The sequence below is a fragment of the Coenobita brevimanus genome, chromosome 96 (genome assembly GCF_032717465.1).
Source record: "Coenobita brevimanus isolate Jiangsu-jjx chromosome 96, ASM3271746v2, whole genome shotgun sequence".
Taxonomy (NCBI): Eukaryota; Metazoa; Arthropoda; class Malacostraca; order Decapoda; family Coenobitidae; genus Coenobita; species Coenobita brevimanus.
In genome coordinates this window covers 34137671-34163805 of record NC_137049.1, presented here as the reverse complement: position 1 = coordinate 34163805, position 26135 = coordinate 34137671, and the positions used below count along the sequence as shown (strand labels likewise).

Below are 26135 nucleotides of genomic sequence, written 5' to 3'. Positions count from 1 at the left end.
CACTACATCACTGACATGGCTGGTGTTATCAGTAACTATGATTAACACCTTGTAATTATGGGCAATTGTCCTACCACCACCAAAACCTATTTTCCTCAAACCCTTCACAGCATTCTTCATTTCTGCCACTTTTACATTTTCTGGCACCATATTCCTACTTTTTGCACTGGATGTTGCTGTTGAACCACAGTCTGTTTGGTTAAGCAGACCCATCAACCACAGGCATGCAACCACCCTGCACTGTTATATCAAGTACTCAGTATTTATGATCAATCCTAACACTATATTTCTGTTATATCTATGTATGATTCTTGAAAGTACACCAGGCATGCATGGAAGGATACTGATAAGAAAGATTAATTTATCCTTGTATTTCAAAACCTTATTTCTCAATGACCTAAGGTTCCATATTTTACATGACTTATTTACAACTGTTGAGAGTTTGGCAGAGAACATACCTGAGGCCACAACTATAATACTGTTTACTGTACTTACAATATGTATACATATACAGAACTTCAGCCTTAAACTAGTCCATAAAAACATAATTGTTGAAAGTAATCCAAACACTGTTTACATTATCTTTAAAAAAATATATATATGGAAGGTTATGTGACTGAGGGAAACATGAGGTGGATTGGACTCGTAATGATTTGACTGAATATTAATGTATGGCCACATACAGACGGAAGTCTGTGATGAATTTGCAAGAAACTGAGATCATTAAAGGACAAATCACTCAGGAAAAATATTTCCTCATGGCAGCTGCATACACTCCAGAAACAGCTGCTTGTCTCTTCTTGATTACCTCTTCTTGCTGCTTTACTGCCCTGTTGTTGGGTTCCAAAACTAATGCATCCTTTAAATCACTTAATGCTAATTCATAGTTTTGTAGTTCAGTATTGGCCATTGCCCTTCTATACAATGCCTTGACATTTTGGCCATCAATATTAAGAACTGCTGATGCTGCAGATAATGCAAGACTATAATTCTGGTGATGTAAATGATACAGAGAAATATTGTTATAACACTGACTTTTGAGTGCCTGAACATCTTGTAAAATCTCACTTCCTTCCTTATTCCCAATCATAGCTAACCATTTAACAGAGTCACAAAACTTGAAAAAAGCACAGGCATGTTTTGCTGCAGTTCCTTGTTTATAAAGGGTATTGCCAATATTCTTGTATTCAGTTGCAATGGCCAGCTTTTTCTGTGGAGAAAGGTCATATACTGGTCTTCCACTCTCTACAACTTTGAGGTGGGCAGTGCAAGAAAGTGTCAAAGTAAGAGTTTTGTCTTTGAGCTTCCTGTGATCAAGACCTAATGCATGATCCCATGGAAGAGTTATGTCTAGTGATGCAGTTTCATCATCAGTCATAAGTGAGAATGCTGTCTCAAGGGCTGTGTCAAGTGGAGATGTAGCATACCCCAAATGCCGTACACCAGTGGCATTACATTTAAGATAATTAGAGTCAAGTTCCTCCATAATATATCCTTCCAATTTTTTCAGTTCTGCTCCATGAAAATTACAATATAACTCAACATTCTCGATATTTGCAATGATTCTGGCTAGTTCTCTTGGCCTACCTTGACCAGTGTAATGTAAGCTACCCTTTATGTCCACCTCTCTACATTTATTAATGCTAATATTCCTCATTTTGATAACTCTTGCACATAAAATTATCAGTAACTTTCAATACTTTATAAAAATCATATGAAGGCTTTGTGGTTTTAACATTCAGAGAAACTGGTGAACTGTTAGGTAAAACATGACCTATACGATATGAAATGCAAAATACCCAATATCAACTCATACAAACATCTCTTTATTACACTAGTGGTTGCCAGTACTGAATCCAAAATGTTCTGTTTATAAAGCAGTCTGAAGAAATTGATACGTACTTCAAAGAACAGGTACCTGGCAATCCGAATTCACTCAATAATATACTATCTTGTTTTTATTATCCTTAACAATTATTTGTCTTGGGGAATTTTATAATGGTTTGGTACAATACAGTACTGATATTAACCTGTAGCACTGTAGGGTTATGACTGCAGTATTAATCCACTAAATAATGCTAACCTTTTTAGTATCAATTTACCACTGTGAGAAACAGTGTTGCTGGGCTGGTTGAGTAATGCAATTAGTTTGTTGTGGTGTTAACAAACTTAACATCAATACTTAATACTGTACCAACACTGCCTTGGAAAATGGACATTACTTGAAAAAAAGAAGCTGCTATCCTGGAGGTTTAGCATAAATGTTAGAGAATAACAAGGGACACATTGGCAAATGAAGTCATTTCTTTTCCCAACTATAATTTAATACTGCAGGCAGCATACCAATCACTAAAGGCCATCAACCCAACTACAGTAATCTAATAATGACAAAATAGGAGAAAAAAAAAATCTGTTCTAATTCTCAAGACTTTGAAGGCCAGACAGTTCCTTTGATGCAGCAATAAAGCTCTTGACTACTGTGGCATCATAGCTTTTTTCATCCTCAGTGACCAAGAAGCTGCTGTGAATGCATTAAAGATAAAATTAGTACAGTATAACAAAATTCATGCACACTGCAAAGAGCAGAAAGTTAGTTCATTGAAAGAGTTCATATCTGCCTTGCTCAAAATCTGCATACTGTACTGTCAAAGTTGCACAGACAAGGTTTTATAGGGCAAAATGATAAATAATAACCCGTACTTCTGTTCTGCAGCTAATTTAATTAACTTTTATAATGATGATGATGATTAGTATTACTACATGATAATGATGATGGTGATATGATGATGATGGTGATATGATGATGATGATTAGTATATGATCATGATGATGGTGATATGATCATGATGATTAGTATTACTATATGATCATGATGATGGTGATATGATGATGATGATGACAACTATGAAAGTAACTATCAGGATCATCTACACTATCTATCTATCTATCTACTGCCAGACGCCTCAATCCCGTTAGGGGTGGCCACAAACAAATCGCCTCCACGTCACTCTGTACCCCGCCATTTCATTGCCCCGCTCCCAACTCACACCCCCCTCTCATATACCTCTCCACCCCATCCCTCCATCTCATCCTCGGCCTCCCCCTCCCTCTTCCCCCCTCCACCTCACTCACATACACTCTCTTCGTCAGTCTTTCACCCTCCATCCTCTCCACATGGCCAAACCACCTCAGTGTGTTCCTCCTAACGCTTCCTATCACATCCACATCCACACCACAACGCTCCTTTATATCCTCATTTGTCAGCCTGTCTCTCCATGTGACTCCACAGGCTCCTCTTAAATAACTCATTTCCACTGCTCTCACTCTTGACTTGTGTCCTTCCAACAACGTCCAAGCTTCACTACCATACGTTAGAGTTGGTATCACAATACTGTCATGTAGTAACTTTTTCACTTCCATGCTCACTTCCCTGCTTCTTATCACTGCTTTCAAGGAACCAGCAACCTTTCTTCCCTGCTGTACCCTTTCAACCACTTCACCCTCCAAACCTCCATCCTTACTCATCACACTACCCAAGTACTTAAACGTACTCACATTTTCCAATTCCTCACCATCCAACCTCGCTGTACATTCACTGACTTCACCTCTCTCAAAGATCATCACTTTACTCTTCCCTACATTCATCTTTAGATTCCGTTTCTTACACACACTCCCAAACTCATCCACCAAGCCTTGCAGCTCTCCTTTGTCTTCACTCAACAACACAGTATCATCTGCAAACAACAGCCTGCAGGTTACTTTACACAGAGTGACAAACCAAGCTGTTTCCTGTACACCAGTATTAATATTATGGATATGTGCATCTCCTTGCTACTTACTTGACATACTTCCCAGTGACAGGTTCAGGTGTGTTGAGGGCATGGATAGTGGACTGTGCACCCTCTTCTGTTCCCCGCATGAAAATGTAGCACTTTAGTCGTGTGATAATCTCACTCCATGCCTGCCAGGAGTGCCGGTAGATCCCTGTCCACACATTGCCTGGGTCAGTCAGCAGTACCACCACATCTGTAAGCATACCCACAGACCTCAAGGAAAAGAAAGAAAAAGATCTCATTCTCATCTTTAATATCATCATGCATCTATTTCTCATCTTTAATATCATCTTAAATATACTGAGTGCCAAATGAGTGGGATACTGAAAAAATACAAAATACAAAACAAAAGATCAAATTTGATTACCAAACTGCCCTCCTTCAGTTTCTATCCCACTTTCTATGCCTTTGTCTTGGGTCATTTTACTGCTGAAGCTTTTTAAATCCATCATTTATTCAAAGCTATGGTATCAGTACTGAGATCCCTATGGGTTCTGTCCTTCACCTTGAAAAGTTTCCTTTCTCGACATTCTATATCTGCAGCTTTTCCTGTCGCTGTTTATTTAAAGTTATGGTATCAACACTGACATTCCTCAGGCTTCTGTCCTTCACCTTCCATTCATTCATTACCTTTCAAGTTGCCCAATCCACTTATGCACTAATTATTTTACCTTTCACTTTTCCACCAGCTTCTCACAGCATTCACAACAGTCACAACATCCACAGAATGAGGCTTTGGTACACATGACTTGTGATTTACATCTTATTTTTTATTGGGACAAAACCTTGTGTTTACTGCTCCAGCCACAACATCTTATCTTTTGACTCTGCTACTCTTCCGCATGACTATTCCCATACCTCTAACAGCGCACAACCAAATTTACCATCTCTCAATATCCTTGGTGTCTATACATGTTCAGCTTCACAGAGTTAGGTGCACTGAACTGTGTTTTCTTTAGTCTCTACTCGGTTACTGACTTTGTACAGTTCAGGGGCCTCTGTGTAAACCAACCAACCAATCAACCTCTCTCTCTCTCTTGTATTGGGAGAGGGATGCAGAAAGAAAACTCAGGAGCAGTGACCAGAATGCAATTATACAGCCAGGTGAGAAGTTATAAATGACAAGTATTCTCTGTGGAACAGCGTGACTAGTCAAGGGCCTCAGGGGTCAGTGTTGGCCCTGAATATACACCCACTGCAAATTGACTTAGGACCTACACACAGACTTGCTATGGGAGAGCTGTCTGTCTTTGCTTTGTGTTTCCACCTCTACCTAGTGAATTTTTTGGGCAAGAAGTAACTGACAACTCCTCTGGCATTGGTAGGAGGTGGTGAAACACTCAGCACGTCAGTGCTTGCCCAGAAGCGAGGGTGGGAGTATATGTTCCTGTCGCTCTGAGCTTGCACCTCCCTCTTTCTTCGTATGCAGTACTGTTTGCCCTGTTATTTTCCTGCAGTTGAGTTATCATGCATGGAAAGTACTGCTCAAGGGATGAGAGGGTCTGTATCATTGCATGGAGGCAGGATAATGTCCCTATCACACAATTTGTGAACGTACTTGACGCGCAAAGTCGACCATCATGAAGATTCTTGCTGCAACGCATGGTCTGCCATCTGATGTCATACCAAAGCACAAGCATGGCGGTGGAAAGAAGAGGACGACTTCTAGAGGTACAGATACGCTTTTGAAGAGGGAAGTAATCAAGAATCCTGGACTGACAGCAGCAGAATTGAAGAGAATGCATCCCCAGCTGTTACAAGACGTCTCAATTCGAACTATCCAACACTGCTTGCAGAAGGAGCGGGTTTGCCAAGCTGCACCACAGCCAAGAAACTGCTTCTCACTGACCACATGAAGAAACAGCGCATTCAGCTTGCCAAGAAGTATGCACACTGAACATCGGATGAGTGGAGAAAAGTTATGTTCTCCGATGAAAGCACATTTCAAGTGTTCCAGGTGTGTTCTGCTAAGATTCGTCGCCCTGCCTCCCATAGTCGATATGACCCTGCTTACACGGTCCAATACCTTGCCACTAGACCACAAGGGAATTTACAGTGTTGTGCAGTGTTATGAAACTAGAATTTAGAGTGCAAAGGATTAACTACCGACCAGTATCACTAACTAGTGTTGTAAGCAAGGTATTAGAAAAGCTAATAAGAAAAGTTTGGGTAGATCATCTAGAAGAACACAATATGATAACAGAAAGACAGTTTGGTTTCAGAAAGGGAAAATCATGAGCTACTAATTTGTTGAGCTACTATGACAGAGTAACAGAAACATTACAGAACAGAGAAGGATGGGTGGACAGTATCTATTTAGATTTCGAGAAAGCATCTGGCAGAGCACCGCACCAAAGACTTTTATGGAAACTGTACCATCAAGGAGGAATTCGAGGCAAACTGTTTTGTTGGATGCAAGATTTTCTCATAAAAAGAGAAATGAGAACGGTACTAAGGGGAAACTACTCATCATGGAAAGAAGTGACTAGTGGAGTACCACAGGGTTCAGTGCTGGCACCAATCATGTTTTTAGTGTATATAAATGATATAGACAGTAACACTGGAAATGGAAGCTATCTAAATATGTTTGCAGATGATGCAAAAATACAAAGAAGAATTACTAACACAGACTCTTGTAAAGAGCTAGAAGAAGAATTAAATAAACTACATGAATGGAGTAATACATGGCAAATGGAATTCAATGTGGACAAGTGTCATGTAATCAAGTTTGGTGAAAGTGGAAAAAGACCTGATTGGGATTATACGTTAGGAAATAAAACCCTACACACATCAGAAAGAGAGAAGGACCTAGGTGTGATTATCAATAACAGACTATCTCCAGCTGACCACATCAGTGAGAAGGTACGGAACATGTATACACTGCTTGCAAATATGAGAATGGCATTCACATACATAAATGAAGACATGCTAAGAAGGATAATAACATCATTCATCAGGCCAACCCTGGAGTATGCATCAGTAGTCTGGAGTCCTCATCTCAAAAAACACATAGACAAGACTGAAAAAGTTCAAAGGGCCGCTACAAGATGGATACCAAGCTTAAGGGATCTAAGCTACGAAGAAAGACTAAATAAACTGAATCTACTAACACTACAGGAGAGAAGGAAAAGAGGTGACATGATAATGCTATATAAATGCATATCAGGGAAGGAGAAAATAGACATAAATGATTACTTAACATATGGGGAAGCATCAGCAAGAGGACACTGCAAAAAAATGCATAAGAAGAGAGGTGATAAAGACGTAAGGAAATTCAGCTTCCCAAACAGAGCAATTGATCATTGGAATGCATTACCGAATGAAATAATGTGTGACAAAACAATTCACAAATTTAAGGATATGTATGATAAATATGGTTTAAGACATGGGACAGTACGAGCTTGACTCATTCCTGTAAAGATACAATTAGGTAAGAACAATTAGGTAAGAACACACATATACTGTACATACAAACACCATACACACATGAAAAAACACCACAATGCCATACAATCATAAAAAAAAACAACACATACAATAATACAATAAACCAGACACACACGCACACGCACACCGCTCGCTGGTGCAGTGGTAACGTTCTCGCTTGCCAACCGGTGGACGGGAGTTCGCGCCTCGCTCAGGTTGCAAAAAGTTTCACTGACAAAGTGGGTGGTTACTGTCCCCCTTGAGCAAGGGGAGAGGTGTGTGCGTGTGTGAAGGTCACAGCCTTGCCCTTAGATCGGACTATATGAGCTCTCAGCTCCCTTCCGGGAGGGTATAAGCTGACGATCACGACCATCAAGTGATCCTGACTGACCCGGTGAATTACACATATATATAAACAAACATACTAAAGCACACCACATGCATGCAGAAAACAGATCACAAAGAAATAAACACCAACACACAAAATCTTTTTCATCTAGTTCTCTAACAAATGAGTTAACCAGTAGTTTGTCTTTTATGTACCCAATTGATCACCTTGGGATATATTTTCCACATTCTGCCATGTCCATTGCCTATAACCAAGTGTTACACAATTTTGGAAGGGACAAGTATTGGTTTTCAGTATGATTCCTTAAAAAAAAAAAAAAAAAAAAAAGTAAAAGGCCTGACTTGCAAGATATACATATAGCTAATCTGAAGTTATTGACTACTGTACAATTTTCAGTAAATGATGAGCTCTTTCTCAAATAATCTGTTAATTCTTCCCCCACAATAAACATGGCAACAAAAAACATTTAATTTTACCACACTGATGACTAGGAACTTTCAATTACCTTCTGAGGTTTTAATGAGATGAGCAGCAAAAAGGTGAAGTGCCAATTTGGAAATGCCGTAGTTCTTCACATGGTCGGAGAAAGAGTTGATCACCTTCACTTGTTTAGGGTTGTAGCTTATTACATCATCCACAGTCACTAGCTTATGGGCCTCAGATGACACAAACACAATGTGAGGGGTGGATGAACGTTGAATACTTTTCAGAAGGAGTGAAGTTAGAAGAAACACACCTAGAAATACATCATAGTGCTGTAACGCAGTATGACAAAATTTTTTACAGTGCATATAACCAGTACAGTTATTCCTAATACACCTATGTAACCAACATTATGAAATCAAAAGGTAAACTGCAGTCACTCAGCATCTACAAAATGTAATAAATCATTATTCACAAAAATTGTACATTACTGTATACAGTATTCCAATCACTATCGCTATGATCTAGAAGGAAAATTCCAGTTGGTTCAGTTTTGCAAGTTCAGATAAAATTTCTGAAATTCCATTCTGGCCCAGTTGGCGTCTTCCAGTTATACTACCGTATTGCTCCCTCCCATCGAAAGACATACAATATACAAGTACAAAAATACATTTTATAAAATGCATTATGATGAAGGGATGTCAGTTTGCCAAAAATCATTGGTACAAGGATGAGGCAGTTAAAGGACATACCTGGTAACTACCTGTATAACTGCATCCTTACATGCAGTAAACATTCAATTTATATTTGTACTGAAATCTCCAGTTAAAAGCAATTCTTTCCGATTTCACTTCCATTCTATGTAGTAGGGCTCTAAAACTCTGAATTGTACTTTCTGCCAGGTCTTCATATTTGCTGCTCTCCCAGGTGTTTGTTCTGGGTGGCATGTATAAATATGTCACAATTACTTTCCCTTCAGATGTTTTATTTCTAATGAAATTAGTTCTATTTGCGAGGGTATTCACTTTTTAGCAACACTGTAAACTATGTATGCCATGTTTCTGTATTGCCATATAAATATTTTATGCACAATAAGGTTACTGTTCTTTTGTATATTATAATACGTTAAAATTGTATTCATATGTGATTATCTTATTTGTGGTGCCTTTTACACATACAACTGCTGTTTCACATCGCGGGTTTGGGAAACAGCAACACTGTACACAGATTGCTGCCTCATCCTAGTTGCCAGTTTAGAGTAGTAGCATCATATCTTCCTTCTTCCTAATCCCTGTTGTTTATGTACCATACCACTTTCTTACTTGTAATCCCACTACTTTGAAAAACAAAAATTTGCTCCTCTCTTTCTCTGATTTCTCATTTTCTTGTTTTTGCTTCTCTCTTCTCCCTTAGTAATCCCCATTCCTCCTGAGTTAGGTATCTTCTTATCCAAACTTTTTAAAGTCTTCATTTTCCATTAGTTTGTTAGTATTTTTAAATATTTGCTCTACAGTGTTCACACTTTGGAAGGTTGCTTTCAGGGGCCTTGACTTATTTATCTCATACTTCCCTAGCCCTTTGTGTTCCTCTATATTTTTATTATAGATATCCTCTGATATTTCCTCCTGATATAAACTCCTGACTAACATAAGAGTAGCATTTCATTATATGGATGAGGAAATGATGAAAAAATTGATAGCGGCCATGATCCGCCCCAGGTTAGAATATGCAGCGGTAGTGTGGTCCCCACACAAAAAGAAAGATATAAACAAGATTGAGAGAATACAAAGAACAGCAACCAAGATGGTCCCCAGTCTGACAGACCTGTCATACAGAGAGAAGCTGGAAAAACTGGATTTGCCTTCGTTGGATTTGCCTTCGTTAGAGGAAAGGAGAAAGAGGGGAGACATGATTGTGGTGTTCAGGACCATGGTGGGAGTAGATAAAATTGACAAAGAATATCTGTTTGTATGGGATAAGAGAGCAACAAGAGGACACGGAATGAAATTGAAAAAGTCAAGCTGCTTGAAGGATATCAAGAAATATAGTTTTCCTTACAGAAGTATAGACTTATGGAATAGTCTGGACAAAGAGATCGTCCAGTCTAAAAACTTAAACGAGTTTAAAGCTAAATTCGACTTATTGAGAAACAGCGACGGAAACCCACGAGCATAGTACATTCTGTGTATATCACAATTAGGTATATTAGGTAAATACAGTAGAACCTCGGTCCTCGAACACAATCCGTTCTGGAAGGCTGTTCCAGGACCGAATTGGTCGAGGACCGAACTAATTTTCACTATAAGAAATAACGTAAACCAGCCATGGCCAAACTCTTATATCCATAACTCTGCTTCCTCCTGCCCCACACCCACTGCCTGTCCCACCATCTCGAGGGCTTCAAGGCGAAGTTTCAGCTCTCTAAGGGTAAAAGGCATTGTTCATTCCCCCTCCTCTAGCCCCTCAGCCTTAGATATCCCTTTTCCCAAACACTCAAGCAATGCTCCATCCCATTTTTGTCAAGTAAAAAATCCCATTTATTTACAACTTTGCACACTTTAATTAACCATTTTGATACCCTGTGACATTCTTACATGTTGTACAGTTGCTGTCATGAATATGATGTACAATCCAGGGATGGGGTGAGAGGAGGGAAGGCTATAAAAAATACTTTCAAGAGAGCTGGGGGACTTTGGGAAAATTTTTTAAATTTCCTTAGACACATTAGCCATACATCAATAGTTTCAACAGCACATTTTGAGCAATTCTTTTTAAGCGGTAATTTTCAGTTATAAAATGACTGCGTAAAAAGAGGTCCACTGTAATTCTAACCTTTGTGCTCTTTCACTTTTAATCACGTAAAGAAGTGAGAGGGTTAGGACACTTCTACCGCATGTGGCCACCGAGGGTTTAAATCCCAAGGGTGGGTGGAGTTCATTTCTCACAGTGCCACTGGTCACTCTAAACCCAAATGTCTGAAATGAATAGCCTAACACTATGCCTCTACACTCCTGATGGGGAAATACAGGATGATGCAATAAACAGATGTTGCATTCAAGGACTTGGAGAAAGCTTAAATTAGGCCCCATTAGGAAAGTTTATGGAGTATGTTTGGCATATCTGGTGCACAAGGGAGTTTGTTGATGGCAATAAAATCCTTTTATGAGGGTAGCTGCGCATGTGGAAGTGGAAAAGATTATAGTTTTTACTTTTGGTATTAATGTATGTGTATGACAAATGCACTGGGTTATGTGGCAGTGAGTTACAAAACTTCACATATTATAGTTTACAGAAATGAACTTTTTCACAACAGCTGCATGCACAAGTAAGAACAGCATAGTACAGGTACTGTCTTAGCATAGTACAGGTACTGTCTTGTGGTTGCAAAGACAAAAGAGGCTTCACACTGATGGATGGTGTTAACAACTTAATGTGAGATATGTGTATCTTTATAACATATTGAGAAGTAAATCTGTCTTTTATTTCATACCATTCTCTGTAGCAGTCTGTTTGTCTTTATATTACTCACCCAAGAAATTGGTCTGATAGGTGAGTTCAAGACCATCCTTTGAGAGACATGAAGGGTGATGGAAGACTCCAGCATTGTTCACCAAAGCATCCACCTGACTCTCACCTGAGGAGGATATAATGGAAGAAGATAAGCACCATCACAGGTAGTAGATGGACGCTACCATCAACAGTAAGAGGTACTACCATGAGAGTGAAATGTGGCAGTAAGCTTGGTACAGTAATCAGCCACAAAGTCATCATTCTTAGGCTGGAAACATTCTGCCACAATCGCTGTCACTCTGATCTTTTTTCTCAATGACTGTACACAGTCAAAGTCCAAGATGAGATCCCATTGTTACAAATTTTATTATGCATCTCATTATTATCATCATCCGGACCTCCTTTCCCACCTTAGGGCTGGGTGTGGAGTAGCAACGTTCAGACAGCCCAGATCTGCCCAATCCAATGGGCCATGCTTCCATTCACTCATCATTCAAACCCCCGGAATCCTGGCTCTACCTGATATGCCAAAAACATTCACCACATTTTGTAGCTTCACATAAATATATCCAATAGAGTCAATCCAGATGCTGTCATGTTAAAAAGGGGTGCCAAATCTCTGATCATGTGCTTCTTCTCACAATATTCATCCAGCCAGCTTGATCTCTTTGTCAGTCCCTTTGCCTCACCGACTTCCAAACCTCTCTTCCTCACACACTCATCCACCATATCCCTCCACCTTCTCCTTGGCCTACCTCACCTCCTCCCTCCTTCAAATTCGCTCAGATATACCTTTTTCACCACTCTACTGTTATCCATTCTCTCCACATGACCATACCATCTCAGTACACTCTTCGATTCAGGTGTCCACAGACTTCCTCACTCCACATCTCTCATGAATCACATTATTCCGTATCCTATCCACTCTCTGTACTTCACATACATTCCTCTGCAGTCCCATCTCCATTGCTCTTATTCTTGACTTCATTTTCATGCCACACTATAGGCTCACATCCACATGTTCAAGATGGCACTAACACTCCTTCATGTAAGCCTCGTACAGGTGCAACACTCAAGCCTTTGTTTTTTATCAAGGCCTTCATAGCACCAGCTACTTTCCTTCCTTGTGTCACTCTACTTTCCACGGCATGACTGCATCATCACAGTGGCTCTCACTTTTACAGCTTAGCGTGCTACACTGGATCAACTTGTACTCTTAGGTTATATTTTTTGTGGTTCTAGTTTCCTTGTCTGAAATACCTGCAGTTTCATTGTAACTACTAAGTTGGAATTTTGGGTTTATCTCTGCATATTTTTTTTATTACTTAACTTGTAGGGCAGGATGATCACAAAAGATATTCTACCTCGACCTATCTGTAGAGAGGATTCATCCCTCCTAGGATCAAGGTTACAGCATAACTAATGCTTCTCATACATTTGCACAAAAGGAGAATCCCTTCATGGTCAAGAGAGACACTAGTTCCCTAAACATCTTCCATCAACTTCTCATTCTGGAAATGCAACTTGCCTCTGCTTCTCCATCACTTAGTATCTCCCTCAGCTACCAAACCTCTCTAGGCACTGCGAGGGGCATTCATCTCAAACACTTTCCATATCACCAGCCTGGACACCCCTCCATATCTGTGTATAGTGTACAGTACTACAATAGAGACTCATCAGAATGTTGTGTCCCTAAGCTACATATCCTGTTTTGAGGCATTCCCTGTTCTCAGATAATGCAAATTGCAAAGACAAAGTAGAGGCTCATGTTTTTGTTTTGTTTTAATCATCTGAGTGCCACCTTCGTAGTGGCTATGGGTTTTCAGTCAACTTTCATACAGTGATCCCTTGGTTATAGCAGTTTTCGTTATCTTGGCAAGATGTAAATCTGCACTCCTGTTGTTATTGAATTTTTTTTTACTCAAAAATATCATTATTGTATGCATGAGCTCATTTATTGAACTATCAACTGAGTCTGACTCCTTGCTCTGATGTTATTTCCCCTCTTCCTCTCTCTATATCCTCTCTGCAAGTCTGATCCTGCTCATAGGTGGTATCTGAAAGACAACCTTGAATGGGGGAGACCAAGGTGGAGGTCTCATGACTCAGGACTGGAACAAGCCTACCATTCCTTTAATGAGTTTGTCTGAATGTGAAATGCTGCTGCCTGGAGGTCTGCATGGAGGGACCCCCGTGGATGGAGTCAGGGTGAGAGAGACAATGCAATGCAATGGCATCTGCTATGACAGAGTGAGTAAGTAATCCCACACATGAGAGAAACAGTTGGAGTTGCTTTTGAGTATGGCAACCATGTGCTTTACACCAAAATATTCTGGCTAATTCTCATGACTGCATGCAACTATTCTTGCTCACTTATGACCACAGAAAAGGTTTTTATAGAACTTATAAGTTGTTGAAGCAATGAAGAAAGTTAAATCGGGGAAAGCCCCAGGAATTAATGGAGTGTGTGGTGAAATGCTGAAGCATGGGGGAGAGATAGTAGTAGAATGGATGTGGAAGATGTGCAGATTGGCCTGGGAGGAAGGTAGAGTCCCGGAGGATTGGAAGTCAGGTATAATTATTCCCCTGTACAAAGGAAAAGGGGAAAAAGAAGTGTGTGGTAATCATAGGGGCATTTGTCTTCTTAGTATAATAGGAAAAGTGTATGGTAGGATAATTATTGACAGAGTTGGAAAAAGAACAGAGAAATTAGTTGGAGAAGAACAGGGAGGCTTTAGGAAGAGAAGAGGTTGTGTAGATCAGATATTCATTCTTAGATCTTTAGTGGAAAAGTTTCTGGAGAAGGGAAAGAAGTTGTATGCAGCTTTCATGGATTTGGAGAAAGCATATGACAAGGTGGATAGACAAGGATTGTGGAAAGTGTTAAGAATATATGGAGTAGATGGGAAGTTGTTGAATGCTGTGAAGAGTATGTACGATGGTGCGAAGGCTGCAGTGCGTGTGGATGGTGAACTAAGTGAATTTTTCTCTTTGAAAGTTGGCTTGAAACAGGGATGTGTCATGTCTCCATGGTTGTTCAATCTGTACATGGATGGGGTAATAAAATAGGTACAAGGCAGGGTAGTGGATGTTGGAGTGGCCCTGGTGAGAGAGGATAGTGTTTGGAAACTCCCTGTACTGTTGTTTGCAGATGATACTGTGTTGTTGAGTGAAGACGAAGGGGAGCTGCAAGGCTTGGTGGATGAGTTTCGGAGAGTGTGGAAGAAATGGAATCTAAAGGTAAATGTAGCGAAGAGTAAAGTGATGGTCTTTGAGAGAGGTGAAGTCAGTGAATGTACAGCGAGGTTGAATGGTGAGGAATTGGAAAATGTGAGTACGTTTAAGTACTTGGGTGGTGTGATGAGTAAGGATGGAGGTTTGGAGGGTGAAGTGCTTGAAAGGGTACAGCAGGGAAGAAAGGTTGCTGGTTCTTTGAAAGCAGTGATAAGAAACAGGAAAGTGAGCATGGAAGTGAAAAAGTTACTACATGACAGTATTGTGATACCAACTCTAACGTATGGAAGTGAAGCTTGGATGCTGTTGGAAGGACACAAGTCAAGAGTGAGAGCAGTGGAAATGAGTTATTTAAGAGGAGCCTGTGGAGTCACATGGAGAGACAGGCTGACGAATGAGGATATAAAGGAGCGTTGTGGTGTGGATGTGGATGTGATAGGAAGTGTTATGAGGAACACACTGAGGTGGTTTGGCCATGTGGAGAGGATGGAGGGTGAAAGACTGACGAAGAGAGTGTATGTGAGTGAGGTGGAGAGGGGAAGAGGGAGGGGGAGGCCGAGGATGAGATGGAGGGATGGGGTGGAGAGGTATATGAGAGAGGGGGGTGTGAGTTGGGAACAGGGCAGTGAAATGGCGGAGGACAGGGCGACTTGGAGACGATTTGTTTGTGGCCACCCCAAACGGGATTGAGGCGTCTGGCAATAGATAGATAGATATAGATAAGTTTTTTCTTACTTCCTTTCATTACTTCATAATTCTATAACAAATTATTTCTGGGAAAGATTATTAGAACCAATTTTTCCTTGCATGAGGTGGTGTGACACAGATCCTAGCACGGGGCAAGGGAATTACTGATAATTATCTGCTGTGTTAACTGCAGAGCTCGTGAGTTTTTTCTTACTTCCTTTCATTACTTCATAATTCTATAACAGTAAATTATTTTTGGGAAAGATTATTAGAACCAATTTTCCCTTGCATGAGGTGGTGTGACACAGATCCTAGCACAGGGCATGGGAATTACCGAAAATTATCTGCTGTGTTAACTGCTATGATGATGATAAAAATTTCATAAATCAAACAAGCATCACTATCTGAACCAAGCTGCAACTCAATTCATCCCATATGATCTTTGCTATTTGGCACTTGGATTTCATTCACTCACTCGTTCCTAATGAATTCAAGATAAAGTGAATATACTACAGTACATTTACTTACGTTTCAAGAGGGTACCAACGAAGTGTTGGACTGAGAAGAAATCTGCCAGGTCAAGGTGGAGGAAGTGGATATTTTGATTGCCTGTGAGTGCACGTAAATTCCTTGCTGTCTTCTCTCCTGCCTGGTTGTTGCGGCACCCTAGATATACCCGAGCTCCTGCAAATTATATACCGTATACGGTACTCTCATTATTACAAAATATTAAGATAGCATAAACGTGTGTGTGTGTGTGTGTGTGTGTGTGTGTAGTAATCAGTATTATACAGTATTCAGCATTACAGTTTATACAGCAGGCACTCATTATACGATCAACTGGTAAGAGGTGAATCGCTTATACAATGATGATAAAGTTAGAACCTTTTTTCAATACATGACAACATTTTTGCTTATAAAGTCACTATGACCCCATACAAAACCTTACTGATAGATGTACGATTGCTATTTTTGCTTATATGATCTCTGACACTTAGTCATTTGTTTGTTCCAAGACGGCCACTTGGGTGAGTGACCCTTGGTCCAAAACTTATCCCTACTGAATCCAATATAACTGACTACAGTATATAAGATAAATTTATGCAATGGACTTTTTCCAAATACACCCTCATCGTAAAACGAGGGCGTGCTGTCCATACTGGTATCTGTGTATTCATACATTAATTATATTTCTATCTATATACCTAGGCTGCTTCCCCCAAAGAAAGGGAGGTAGCCGAGAGAGGACGACACTCTCCCAATTTACTCATCCACTCAAACACACTCATTTGCATCTTAGCCCCAAGGGGAGAAGCGACAGATCCTCACCGCACCACACCGCACAAGGGTCAACTGCGCAGTGCAATCAGCGACATCTGCAGCACGGCCCAACAGCAGAGCTGGTTTACCCCCTTACCTGCACCTGACCCAATCAGCTGATCAGACCAAATGCGGGAGAATATCCCCTCAGGGCTGCGTCATCATTTATTCATTCACAATTTCTCTCAAACCATTTCTATCACACACAGCCACTCTTTCTTGCACAACAGTCATCCCTCTTGCATCCAACCCTCTCTTCACACTGTCCATCCATCCTATTCGTGGTCTTCCTCTCAGCCTTACACCTCTCACATCCGATCCAGTTATCTTTTTCACCAATCGCTCATCATCCATTCTCTCCACATGCCCAAACCATCACAACACCCACTGCTCAACTCGATCAGCCATCTCCCACACTACTCCAGTTCTCCTTTGCACTTACATAATTTCTCACTCGATCCATACAAATCACTCCACACATACTTCTCAGACACCTCGTCTCCATTACATTCAAACTTTTCCTCTTTGCTACACCCATAGTCCATGTTTCAGCCCCATATAACACAGTCGGTACCACAACACCCTCAAACAGCCTTCTCTCTACATCCATTCTAAGCAAATGACATCTAAACACTTTTTTCATTCCTCCCAGCACCTTTCCTACTTCACTTATTCTAAACCTCACTTCTGCATCTATACCTCCTTAAGAAACTCACCATTCAAAACTATATTCATCCTCCTACCATCTACCTAACTCGTACACTTCATCACTTTACTCTTATTCTCATTTACTCTCAATTTCCTCCTTTCACACACCCTTCCAAACTCCTCTACTAACTGTCTCAATCTCTCCTCTGAATCAGCCACCAGTGCAGTAACATCTGCAAACAGCAGCTGATTCAGATTTCACTCTCTACCATCAGCATTCGCCAGACCTAAACCTCCACCTAACACTCTTACATTCACCTCCCTTACAACACCATCCATATAAATATTAAACAACCAAGGTGACATCACACATCCCTAAATCCCTGCTGCAGCCCCGCTCTCATGGGAAGCCAACCACTCACAGTATTTCCCACTCTTACACATGCTCTACTATTTACATAAAAACTTTTCACTACTTCTATCTATGTATACAGTCAATCCTCGTAAATCACGGCAATTTGGGCCTGGACCACTGCCATGATTTATGAAATTAATTTGGGTCTGGACTTTGGCCAACTCGCCCCCACAGCACCCTACCTACACCTATCTAGGCACCATCAAACACAATCATACAAATTTAGGAATATTCAGTGCATATATTAAGGGATCTCACCTTAATCCTATGATGAAATTGCTTAAGTGAATGGAGTGGGGTGGTGTTGGGAAGAACTTAGAACCTCTCAGCACTTGTTCTTCCCAAACTCTTTCACCAGCTTTGAAAACTTCCCTCCCCTCTCAACATGACAAGTGAGCTCCAAACGTTGACTGTACAACAACTGCAGAATCTTCTTGACGCTATACTGCTTAGAGTGCTTCATTGGGGGGTCGGGAGGGACCATGGCAGGTAGGAGGCGGGGGTAAGTTGCACAAAAAAGGCAGGTAACTCTCGTACTCCACGGCGACGGTCTGCAGTGTGCGGACTGGTGGGACAAGAACAACAACAACATGGCGGCATTGGTAAGCACATATGCCACCAGGGACGGGCGGTGATTGGTTGTTGGGTCGCGATTTTCAGTTTGAATGTCGCAGTTTACGGTTCTCCTCGGAAAAGGCCCACTTGGGTGCCTAGATCCGCGAATTTTGTGACTTACAGTAATTTAAGGTTGCCGGCAGTTTGACAGCCACCTAGCTGTGATTTACGAATCCATGATTTATGAACATGCGATTTACGAGGATTGAGTGTACATTACACTGTATATCTATAAATATATCAAGACTGATTTGCCTAGCCCCGGGCTTCTACGCTCCTCATGGGGCAACATAGGATTAGATGATGTATGTATGTGTATATGTATACAGTATTATCAATGTATCTACACCATATACCAGTACAGTATACAGTCATGCCTTGGTATCCATCAGTTTGGTATGCAGTAAGTCAATAAAATTATGAACTAAAAGTCGGACCCAGTTTCACAAAAATGAAGGAAACAATTTTTGCAATAACTATGGTGACCATGTACAATGACCCCAAGTGTATTCGGCGCCTTCCATGGGAGCAGACAGTTAAATGTTTAAGCCAAGATAGGCCACCCACTATTTACATTTGCTGTGGTAGTCTCCTTTTTGTCCTATTTCGTGCCCACAAGACTACTGAAACACCACTGCCATTGCCAAATAACAGTGCATGTGCACAATGAATAGTGTTGTGTATGATTTTGAGTGAAGTGATAACTATTTCTCTGTGAAATACTGGAACTTGTGATATGAAAATCATGTCTGGGAAGGATGGTACCCCTAGTGGATGATGTGGTGCTACTGAGGGTGCCAAGGGCAAGCCTGAAAGGGTAAGGTTTTTTGAGATTTTAGGTTACGTGGCCCTTGGTCTCCTCCCTCTCCCCACTAAACCCATCGTGTACCAACCTCGGTACACGAGAAATCGTTAAGCGAAGTTGCACTTGACATAACCCCATTGCATACCAAGGTGTGACTGTATAACCTTTATATTACATTGTAAAGCACATCATTACTGCAGTACACTGATACAAGCTAATTCTGTATAGCATACAAAAACTGAATCAGCAACTGGTTGGATCTTCTCTTGGTACGGTAATAAAAGATGTACAGTACAGAGGTGTTACTCTTACCTTTTTTGGCCAAGTCCTGTGCTGTTGCATAGCCAATTCCACTGTTGGCACCTGTGATGACCACTACCTTCTCCCTAACTCTGTTCTTGCAGTGGCACTTCACTCTGTTCTTTGCACCACCATACACCTTGCTGTACCACACATTCCAAATTAGTACAGTAAATAATGCATTGTATACAATACAGTATGACAATATCTTCACCTACATACTTGTCATTTAACATTTCTAAAGAATCCCTGAGAGATGGAAGTGCTAGACAAATATCATAAGAGTATGAAGTCAATAACCAATATCAATAAAACTAGTAACTAATTTTAATATTGTAATTTACTAATATCAACATACAACTAATTAGTTCTGGCAGTCTGCATCTCAAAAAAAAAAAAAAAAAAATATATATATATATATATATATATATATATATATATATATATATATATATATGTTTACTAACAAATTATATTTAGGAAAGACACAGCTAATGTGTACATTTTCCATTTGTATTTACTTTAAGCCAAGCTACACATTAAAACAGTAAATTCAACTCATTTTTAGAGGAAAATATACTCACTTTAAACAATGCTTGAGAAATACACTGACAGCTGCCGCAAAGGATGACACTGTTGACACCAAACAACCCAAAATAACTGTAAACATCTTGAATGGAGCATAAAGTAATACAGAGTTCTTGTATGAATATTAGTATGCATTACATTCTTTACATCTGCGTTTGGAATAGGGATTTGCATTAATTAGACATTATGTACACTAATATTACATATCAATGAATAACACAATGGGAGTGACAACAAGCCTACATATGGTGGCACTGTAAACCCTGGGTGAAACAGCTGTGGTCTCCACCCAGGAACCAAACTTCTTCATTTTTCCCTGTACGTCACTGTAGGAAGAACCCTGGCTCAACCCTGATGAGACACTGTCTATCACAAAGGAGTGACAGATCCTTACATGGTGTATGTACTATACGTATTGTACTGTACCTTCAAGACAGTCCCGCAGAAACAGCTGCTTACCTGTGGTCAATGGGTCTGCTTGATCAGACAGACTGGAGTTAAGCAACAACAACATAACAATAGAGTAGATGTCTAAGGATCTAATTCTGTACCGTACTGCAGAACTCCAGCATCACAGCAGGTTATCTATCCCTGGGGATATGAAAGAAATGATGCTACCTCATTATGGTTTTCCTCATGTCAGAGTAGGGGACTGGGTACCCTGACAAATACTGTACACTGAAAATATCCCTGTACATACGACTCAAAAGAGTGAGGGTGGGGGTAGGTGATAATACACAAGATCCTTTTCCTCTAAGTATTCCACAGAGAATAAAGAATCATACTGTACTCCAGATCACTCCTCCATGAGAATATATGAAAGTATGTTAAGATTATTACAACAATTACAGCATTTCCAATTTTTTCGGTATGACATTTCCAGATCCCACTTGCTAGTCAGTAGTGGCAATGTCAGGTTTCTGAAGCAGGGGTGGCAAAGATACCGAGAAGTCAATGCTTGACTTTTAAAAGGATGGTAGAAAAGTGAAAGCCGCAATGGGATTCACCCTCAAAAGTATGTACATGTTTTAAAACGAAAAAGCAAAGATTACATCACCATAACATAAAATATCCTGGTACAGTATTTTAGCCCTTCTGTACCACAGCACAGTATGGGTTTGTGGTACCTGTGTACCATGCACAAATGTCTCCGGCGCACCGCAGAAACTACGATTGGTACACGTGTACCAAGTACCACGTTATTCAACTGATGTGTTGGAGGTGACCCACAGTGCAATATTGCATCTATCTAATACCTTTGTGATGGCATCAGCACCAACGCTGCAGAAGAATATAATGACGTAATATATCATGGTAAAGAAGACTATAGGAATTATTTATCATTTGAAATAAATACTGTAAAGGGTATGCATTAATTCAGCATGCAAATGCTGATTAATATCCATGTGAAATGGAGTGGTAAAATTCACAGATAAATGGTACTGTATCAGCATCAGTTTATTCTTATGTGGTTTGTGCTTTACTGTAGTGGTATTCATATACAGTACTGATGAAATCTACCTATCTATCTATAGCCAGATGCCATATTCCTGTACCGGGTGACCATTTGTCTTTGAGTAGGTGGCTTTATCAGGAGGGGAATCAATCCTCTGCCAACCCACTTGTTAACACGTAAGGAACATGTGTGGGTTGGTTATATAGTTAGCACCCAGCGCTTACAGGTTTGGATGGAGTCCAGCCGGGAATTTCCCGGCGTACAGCGTTGCCTTGTTTCCTATACTCTGATTGGCTAGTGGCTGACCTGACACCCTTAGAGCTCGCCGCTCACATCTCACCACCTGGCCTGACATGACTTCACCCACTTCTGTGTGTGTGTGTGTGTAAAGACAAACTAATTTAAGTTATAAATATAACCAAAATAATGAATTTAAAAATCGCATTCTCTTTCTCTCTCATATAATTTATGATTCCTAGTATGGGCCTGGATGTTGCTGCTCGTGAGTGTTTTAACTTATTTATTTCTATTAAGAAAATAGCGTATGTTCTACTGATTCCTTCAAATTATATTATAAACGTAATTGTTACATTACTTACCCGACATAGAACTACCGTGAAAGTCAGTAAAAGTAACTACAGTTTTTTCAGCAACACTGTAAAATATGTATGCCACGTTTCTTTATTGATGTACAAGAGCCATATGCATTACAAGTTTACCTTCCTTTTATGTGCTAGAATATTTACGTTTGTATTGTATTAGTATGTGTGTCAAGTGGGGTTGGTGGAGGATTAGTGCCCCTCCCTGTAAAACAATTAACTCTAAGCCCTTGGCTACCCCGTTTGGGATACATGGCGTCTGGCAATGAATGAATGAATGAATGTGTGTACCTATCTGTGATGCCTATTACATATATAACAGAATCTACTCATCACTCGTTTAGGAAGTATGGCATGGCTGCACCCAGCGCCAGACCCCACCCAAACCTTGGTTTTAGATTGGTGAGACTATACCTAGACATGCCTTTGGTTCCATTACGTTAAATAATTGAGGGACTATTGTATTTATTAGAAACAATAGCTGGAATTCAAGTAGTCTGAAGTGTTTTCTGCTTACCTAAACATATGCTGTACTTTAATCCTTTCAGGTCTCAAATAGGTCCCAAGGTCACGTTTGACACACATTTTTTTGAAAAAAGTTAAGGTTTGCAAATAAAGAAAAAATATCATATTCATGCACAAAGAAGTAATACACATCTGCCTGTAAAACATTAGAGCTCTACTCGCTATACAAGTGCTGCAGAAATGATGGGAAGTTGTGTAGCAAGTGGTGTGCAGTAGCGTGGTGAGTACTGCTGTCTCAGTGGGCTGTGATTTCTTGGTGCATAGGCGACATGTTTGCATTGTTTGTTTCCATGTTTTTCCATAAAAATCTGTGCACTAATACATGTACATTATAACTCACATGATTTGTTAATGATTCTTGAGATGTTTTCTTTACAAACAACAAACGAAACTGTTACGAGATCCTTATCAAACTTTCTGATCAAGTAGTGTATTCTTTTGCTAAATGAACTGTCTGATACCAAAGTAGTAAAAAATATTGCCAGATCAACAGTATAATAAAACCAATATGTACAACCCAACTCCCCACCATGATTAGCTCTTCCCAGACTGTGTAAACTAAAATACTGTGATCTGCACATGCCTAGTAGAAGCAGAGGGGTCTGAGAGCAGCTCGTATCCTTATTTCATTCACCAACCTCATGCAACAGTTTTCATTCATGCTTAAATATGCTGCTACAGGAGTGGCTAGGAGACCCCTACAGAGAAAGCCACTGGAGTGGCCAGGAGACCTGAAAGGGTTCAGCAGTAAAAGCACCTTAACACATTAGCTCATCCTAATAGTCTATTATATATTTTTTAAAATTATTTCTGGGGTGGTAAATAAAGGTTTCTTGCTAAATTTTTTACCCATTGTTTTTAACTAGAGTACGTTTCACTGTCAACTAACCTTACATTTTAACTAAACCTAAACCTAGTATTACTGTACCTAATAATTTATTCTAACCTAACCTAACCTACCCTCCAGTTGGAAATGGGAAACGACATCCACCTTTGAGTACGAGTTAGATTCTTCCAATACGTCAGAAACAAACTTAGGCACAGCTTAAGGAACATGATGATAATGGGGAGGGGGGATTCAGCAGGAAAAGATAATTTACCACCCTGAGAGCAGTCAGAAATATACAAAAAACAAGCTGGAGGAGTATGAATTGAATTGGTAAGATCATCTGGCTGCTTAAAGCATAAATTTACCTCTGTTATCATCCCATCACTTGGTAACACTTCTATGAAACTTGTCACAAATTAACCTTGGGGTTAGTAATGACCCCCACAGGAGATTAATGACTTCATAGGGGACGAGGAGTTAATATGCAATTTAAATATCTGCAGAAATCCCAGCTGTGGTATCTCCTAAATATCTGCACTACACTACAAAAAATATAAACTCATAATTTCAACGAGCTCTCCAACAACGTAGACTTGCCTCTAACATCGGCATCTCCCAACCTGACAAATTTTTGCAGCATTTCAACAGGCATTGGTTAAGAACTACGAACCTTACCACTCAATTTTTCATATTTTAATTCTGTACAACGTCTGTAGGTGAAGATTATATACAAGAAAACCTGATTTAGCCGATCAGCTGCATGCCACCAAGTTAGAGTTACATATCAGTTCTATATTGTTGTCTTATTTTTCGATATGTAAGTAAATGGTTCAACAAAGAATCGGTAGATTGAATTATTATAAGTCACTACACAATTTTTTTATTTACATATCATTTTCTCTACACCTATTATTTTCTCCCGATGCAATACTCGTCAATAACATAATCAGGATTTTTCGAGATTCGCAGTGTAAACAACGGCGAGATCATCAACCTCAAGTAACCGACTTACCTTGAGTTGAACTTGCTCCAGTACATTTTTTCAACTAGCCGAATTTTCAACGAAACAGAATAGTTGTGCTGATTAAATTACATTATTGACCGAAATATTTACTGTTGTAAAGATATACAGACTGGGTCTTGTTATGCAGCGTGTGCTGCGCCCCGTCTTCTCGGGTGCAGACGCGGTGCAACCTTAGGTTCTTTATCCCCGACCGGGCCGGTACTAGCAAGGAAGAAAAAACAGAAACACCACTGGTTAAAGGCACACTTATATATTATCAAAAGACAAACAGGAGAAATATACAAAACAGGAGGCTCAGCCCTCGGTCACCCTCCCTCCACTAGTCCCCAGGCTTCTGTAGAGGGGAAGACCTCAGGTTCCGCCCACCACCTCTGCGGCGGAACGAGGCGCCCCTCTCCCCGTCTCTCTCCTCGAGAGGGTGGGATTTGCTTCCCTACAGGCACCTCACCTGAGATCAAACTGAGCAAGATGTCCCTGAGGCCAGGTGTCCTGTCTTTGCAGCCCCGTCCTCCCCAGGTGCTGACAGACTCCGCCAGGACAAGAGGCTGCAGTCCAGTCCTTTCGGCCTCCTCCCACAGACGAGACCACAGTTCCCAGAGTCAGTGGGCCTCCCCCGATGCCTGCTACCACAGCCGGACCTCCCCCAGCGCAGGTGGCCGCAGTTCCTTCCTGATGACCGTCTCTGCCAGATGAGACGGCGCCTCAGTCAGGGCGCCGCCCACCTCACAGCTGACCCTAGGCCCGGGCCTCCCCTGGTCCGCCTCTAGTACCCCGACGACGACTAAGGGCCAGCGCCATGTGACAAGCCTCCTGGCCCTCTTCGGCCCTAGTCCAGAGAGCCCCGCATCACCTAGGGCCTCTACAGAAAAAGGGCCGCCCACCACGCCATCCACCAACTCCTACGGGACTCGTGGCGACCCCACAGGCAACCTACCCCTGGAATACACTCCGGATGGCCCACCCCCAACGCCTGGCCACCACCTGTGGTTTCTGGCGCAGGGCCTCCTGCTGCCTGCGATCCGAGCACTACCCTCCGCCTGTTCCATGAGTAAAAAAAGTTTCTGAGGTTGTTTGTCCCCTAGTGTCTGGGAAGCCCCTACCCAAGTGGACCCATCCCCTCGCCCAAGTGTCTCCCCCCTTAGTGTTACCTCCCCGTGTGGAATAGTGAACTCCCCACCAATAAGCTCAAGCGCGGAGTGCGTGGTGCTAGGCCACGGGCCGCCCCCAAGTGTGACTATCCCCCCACAGTGTTACATACAGACAGACCGCATCAGTGCCGCATCCCCTCCCCCCCCCCCTCTTTTCGCTTTGGCCATATGAAGTGAATAGAAAGTGATATACGTGGTGTTCTCGCAACTCCCTGTCTCGTAAGGAAGTCTAAATCACCACTCCCCCCTCCCTCTTCCCCCCTTCGTGAATGCTATATTCTCTCGTCCTATGTAACACACACGTAGCATAAGGCTAGCTAGGGTATCGTCTGTGTCACGCGGATGCATATAACTAGCATAGGAGACCGTTTATGTTACGCTAATATACAGTATATATTTAT

General features: G+C 41.0%; 2 protein-coding genes across 4 annotated transcripts; both read right to left on the bottom strand.

Annotated features, from left to right (window-relative positions):
* Nucleotides 1-372: 372 nt before the first annotated feature.
* Nucleotides 373-1726, bottom strand: LOC145413544 (peptidyl-prolyl cis-trans isomerase FKBP4-like). The gene has a single exon (XM_080283240.1). It carries the CDS (start codon nt 1655-1657, stop codon nt 740-742), a length of 918 nt encoding a protein of 305 aa, XP_080139366.1. The 5' UTR covers nt 1658-1726; the 3' UTR covers nt 373-739.
* A 3-nt stretch (nt 1727-1729) lies between these two features.
* On the bottom strand, nt 1730-24311 carry LOC145413543 (retinol dehydrogenase 12-like). 3 transcript variants are annotated; one of them, XM_080283238.1, is made up of 8 exons: nt 24238-24311; nt 20150-20235; nt 19578-19708; nt 15991-16146; nt 11561-11665; nt 8114-8344; nt 3840-4026; nt 1730-2521 (listed from the first exon to the last, which is right to left on the bottom strand). In XM_080283238.1, the coding sequence occupies exons 2-8, from the start codon at nt 20233-20235 to the stop codon at nt 2416-2418; spliced, it is 1002 nt and encodes a 333-aa protein (XP_080139364.1). In that variant the 5' UTR covers nt 24238-24311; the 3' UTR covers nt 1730-2415. The 3 variants fall into 3 exon arrangements, with proteins under 3 accessions (XP_080139364.1, XP_080139363.1, XP_080139365.1); XM_080283237.1 differs by having other exon boundaries at nt 20150-20302; nt 24238-24281; XM_080283239.1 differs by lacking the exon at nt 8114-8344 and having other exon boundaries at nt 20150-20302; nt 24238-24281.
* Between the last annotated feature and the right edge of the window lie 1824 nt (nt 24312-26135).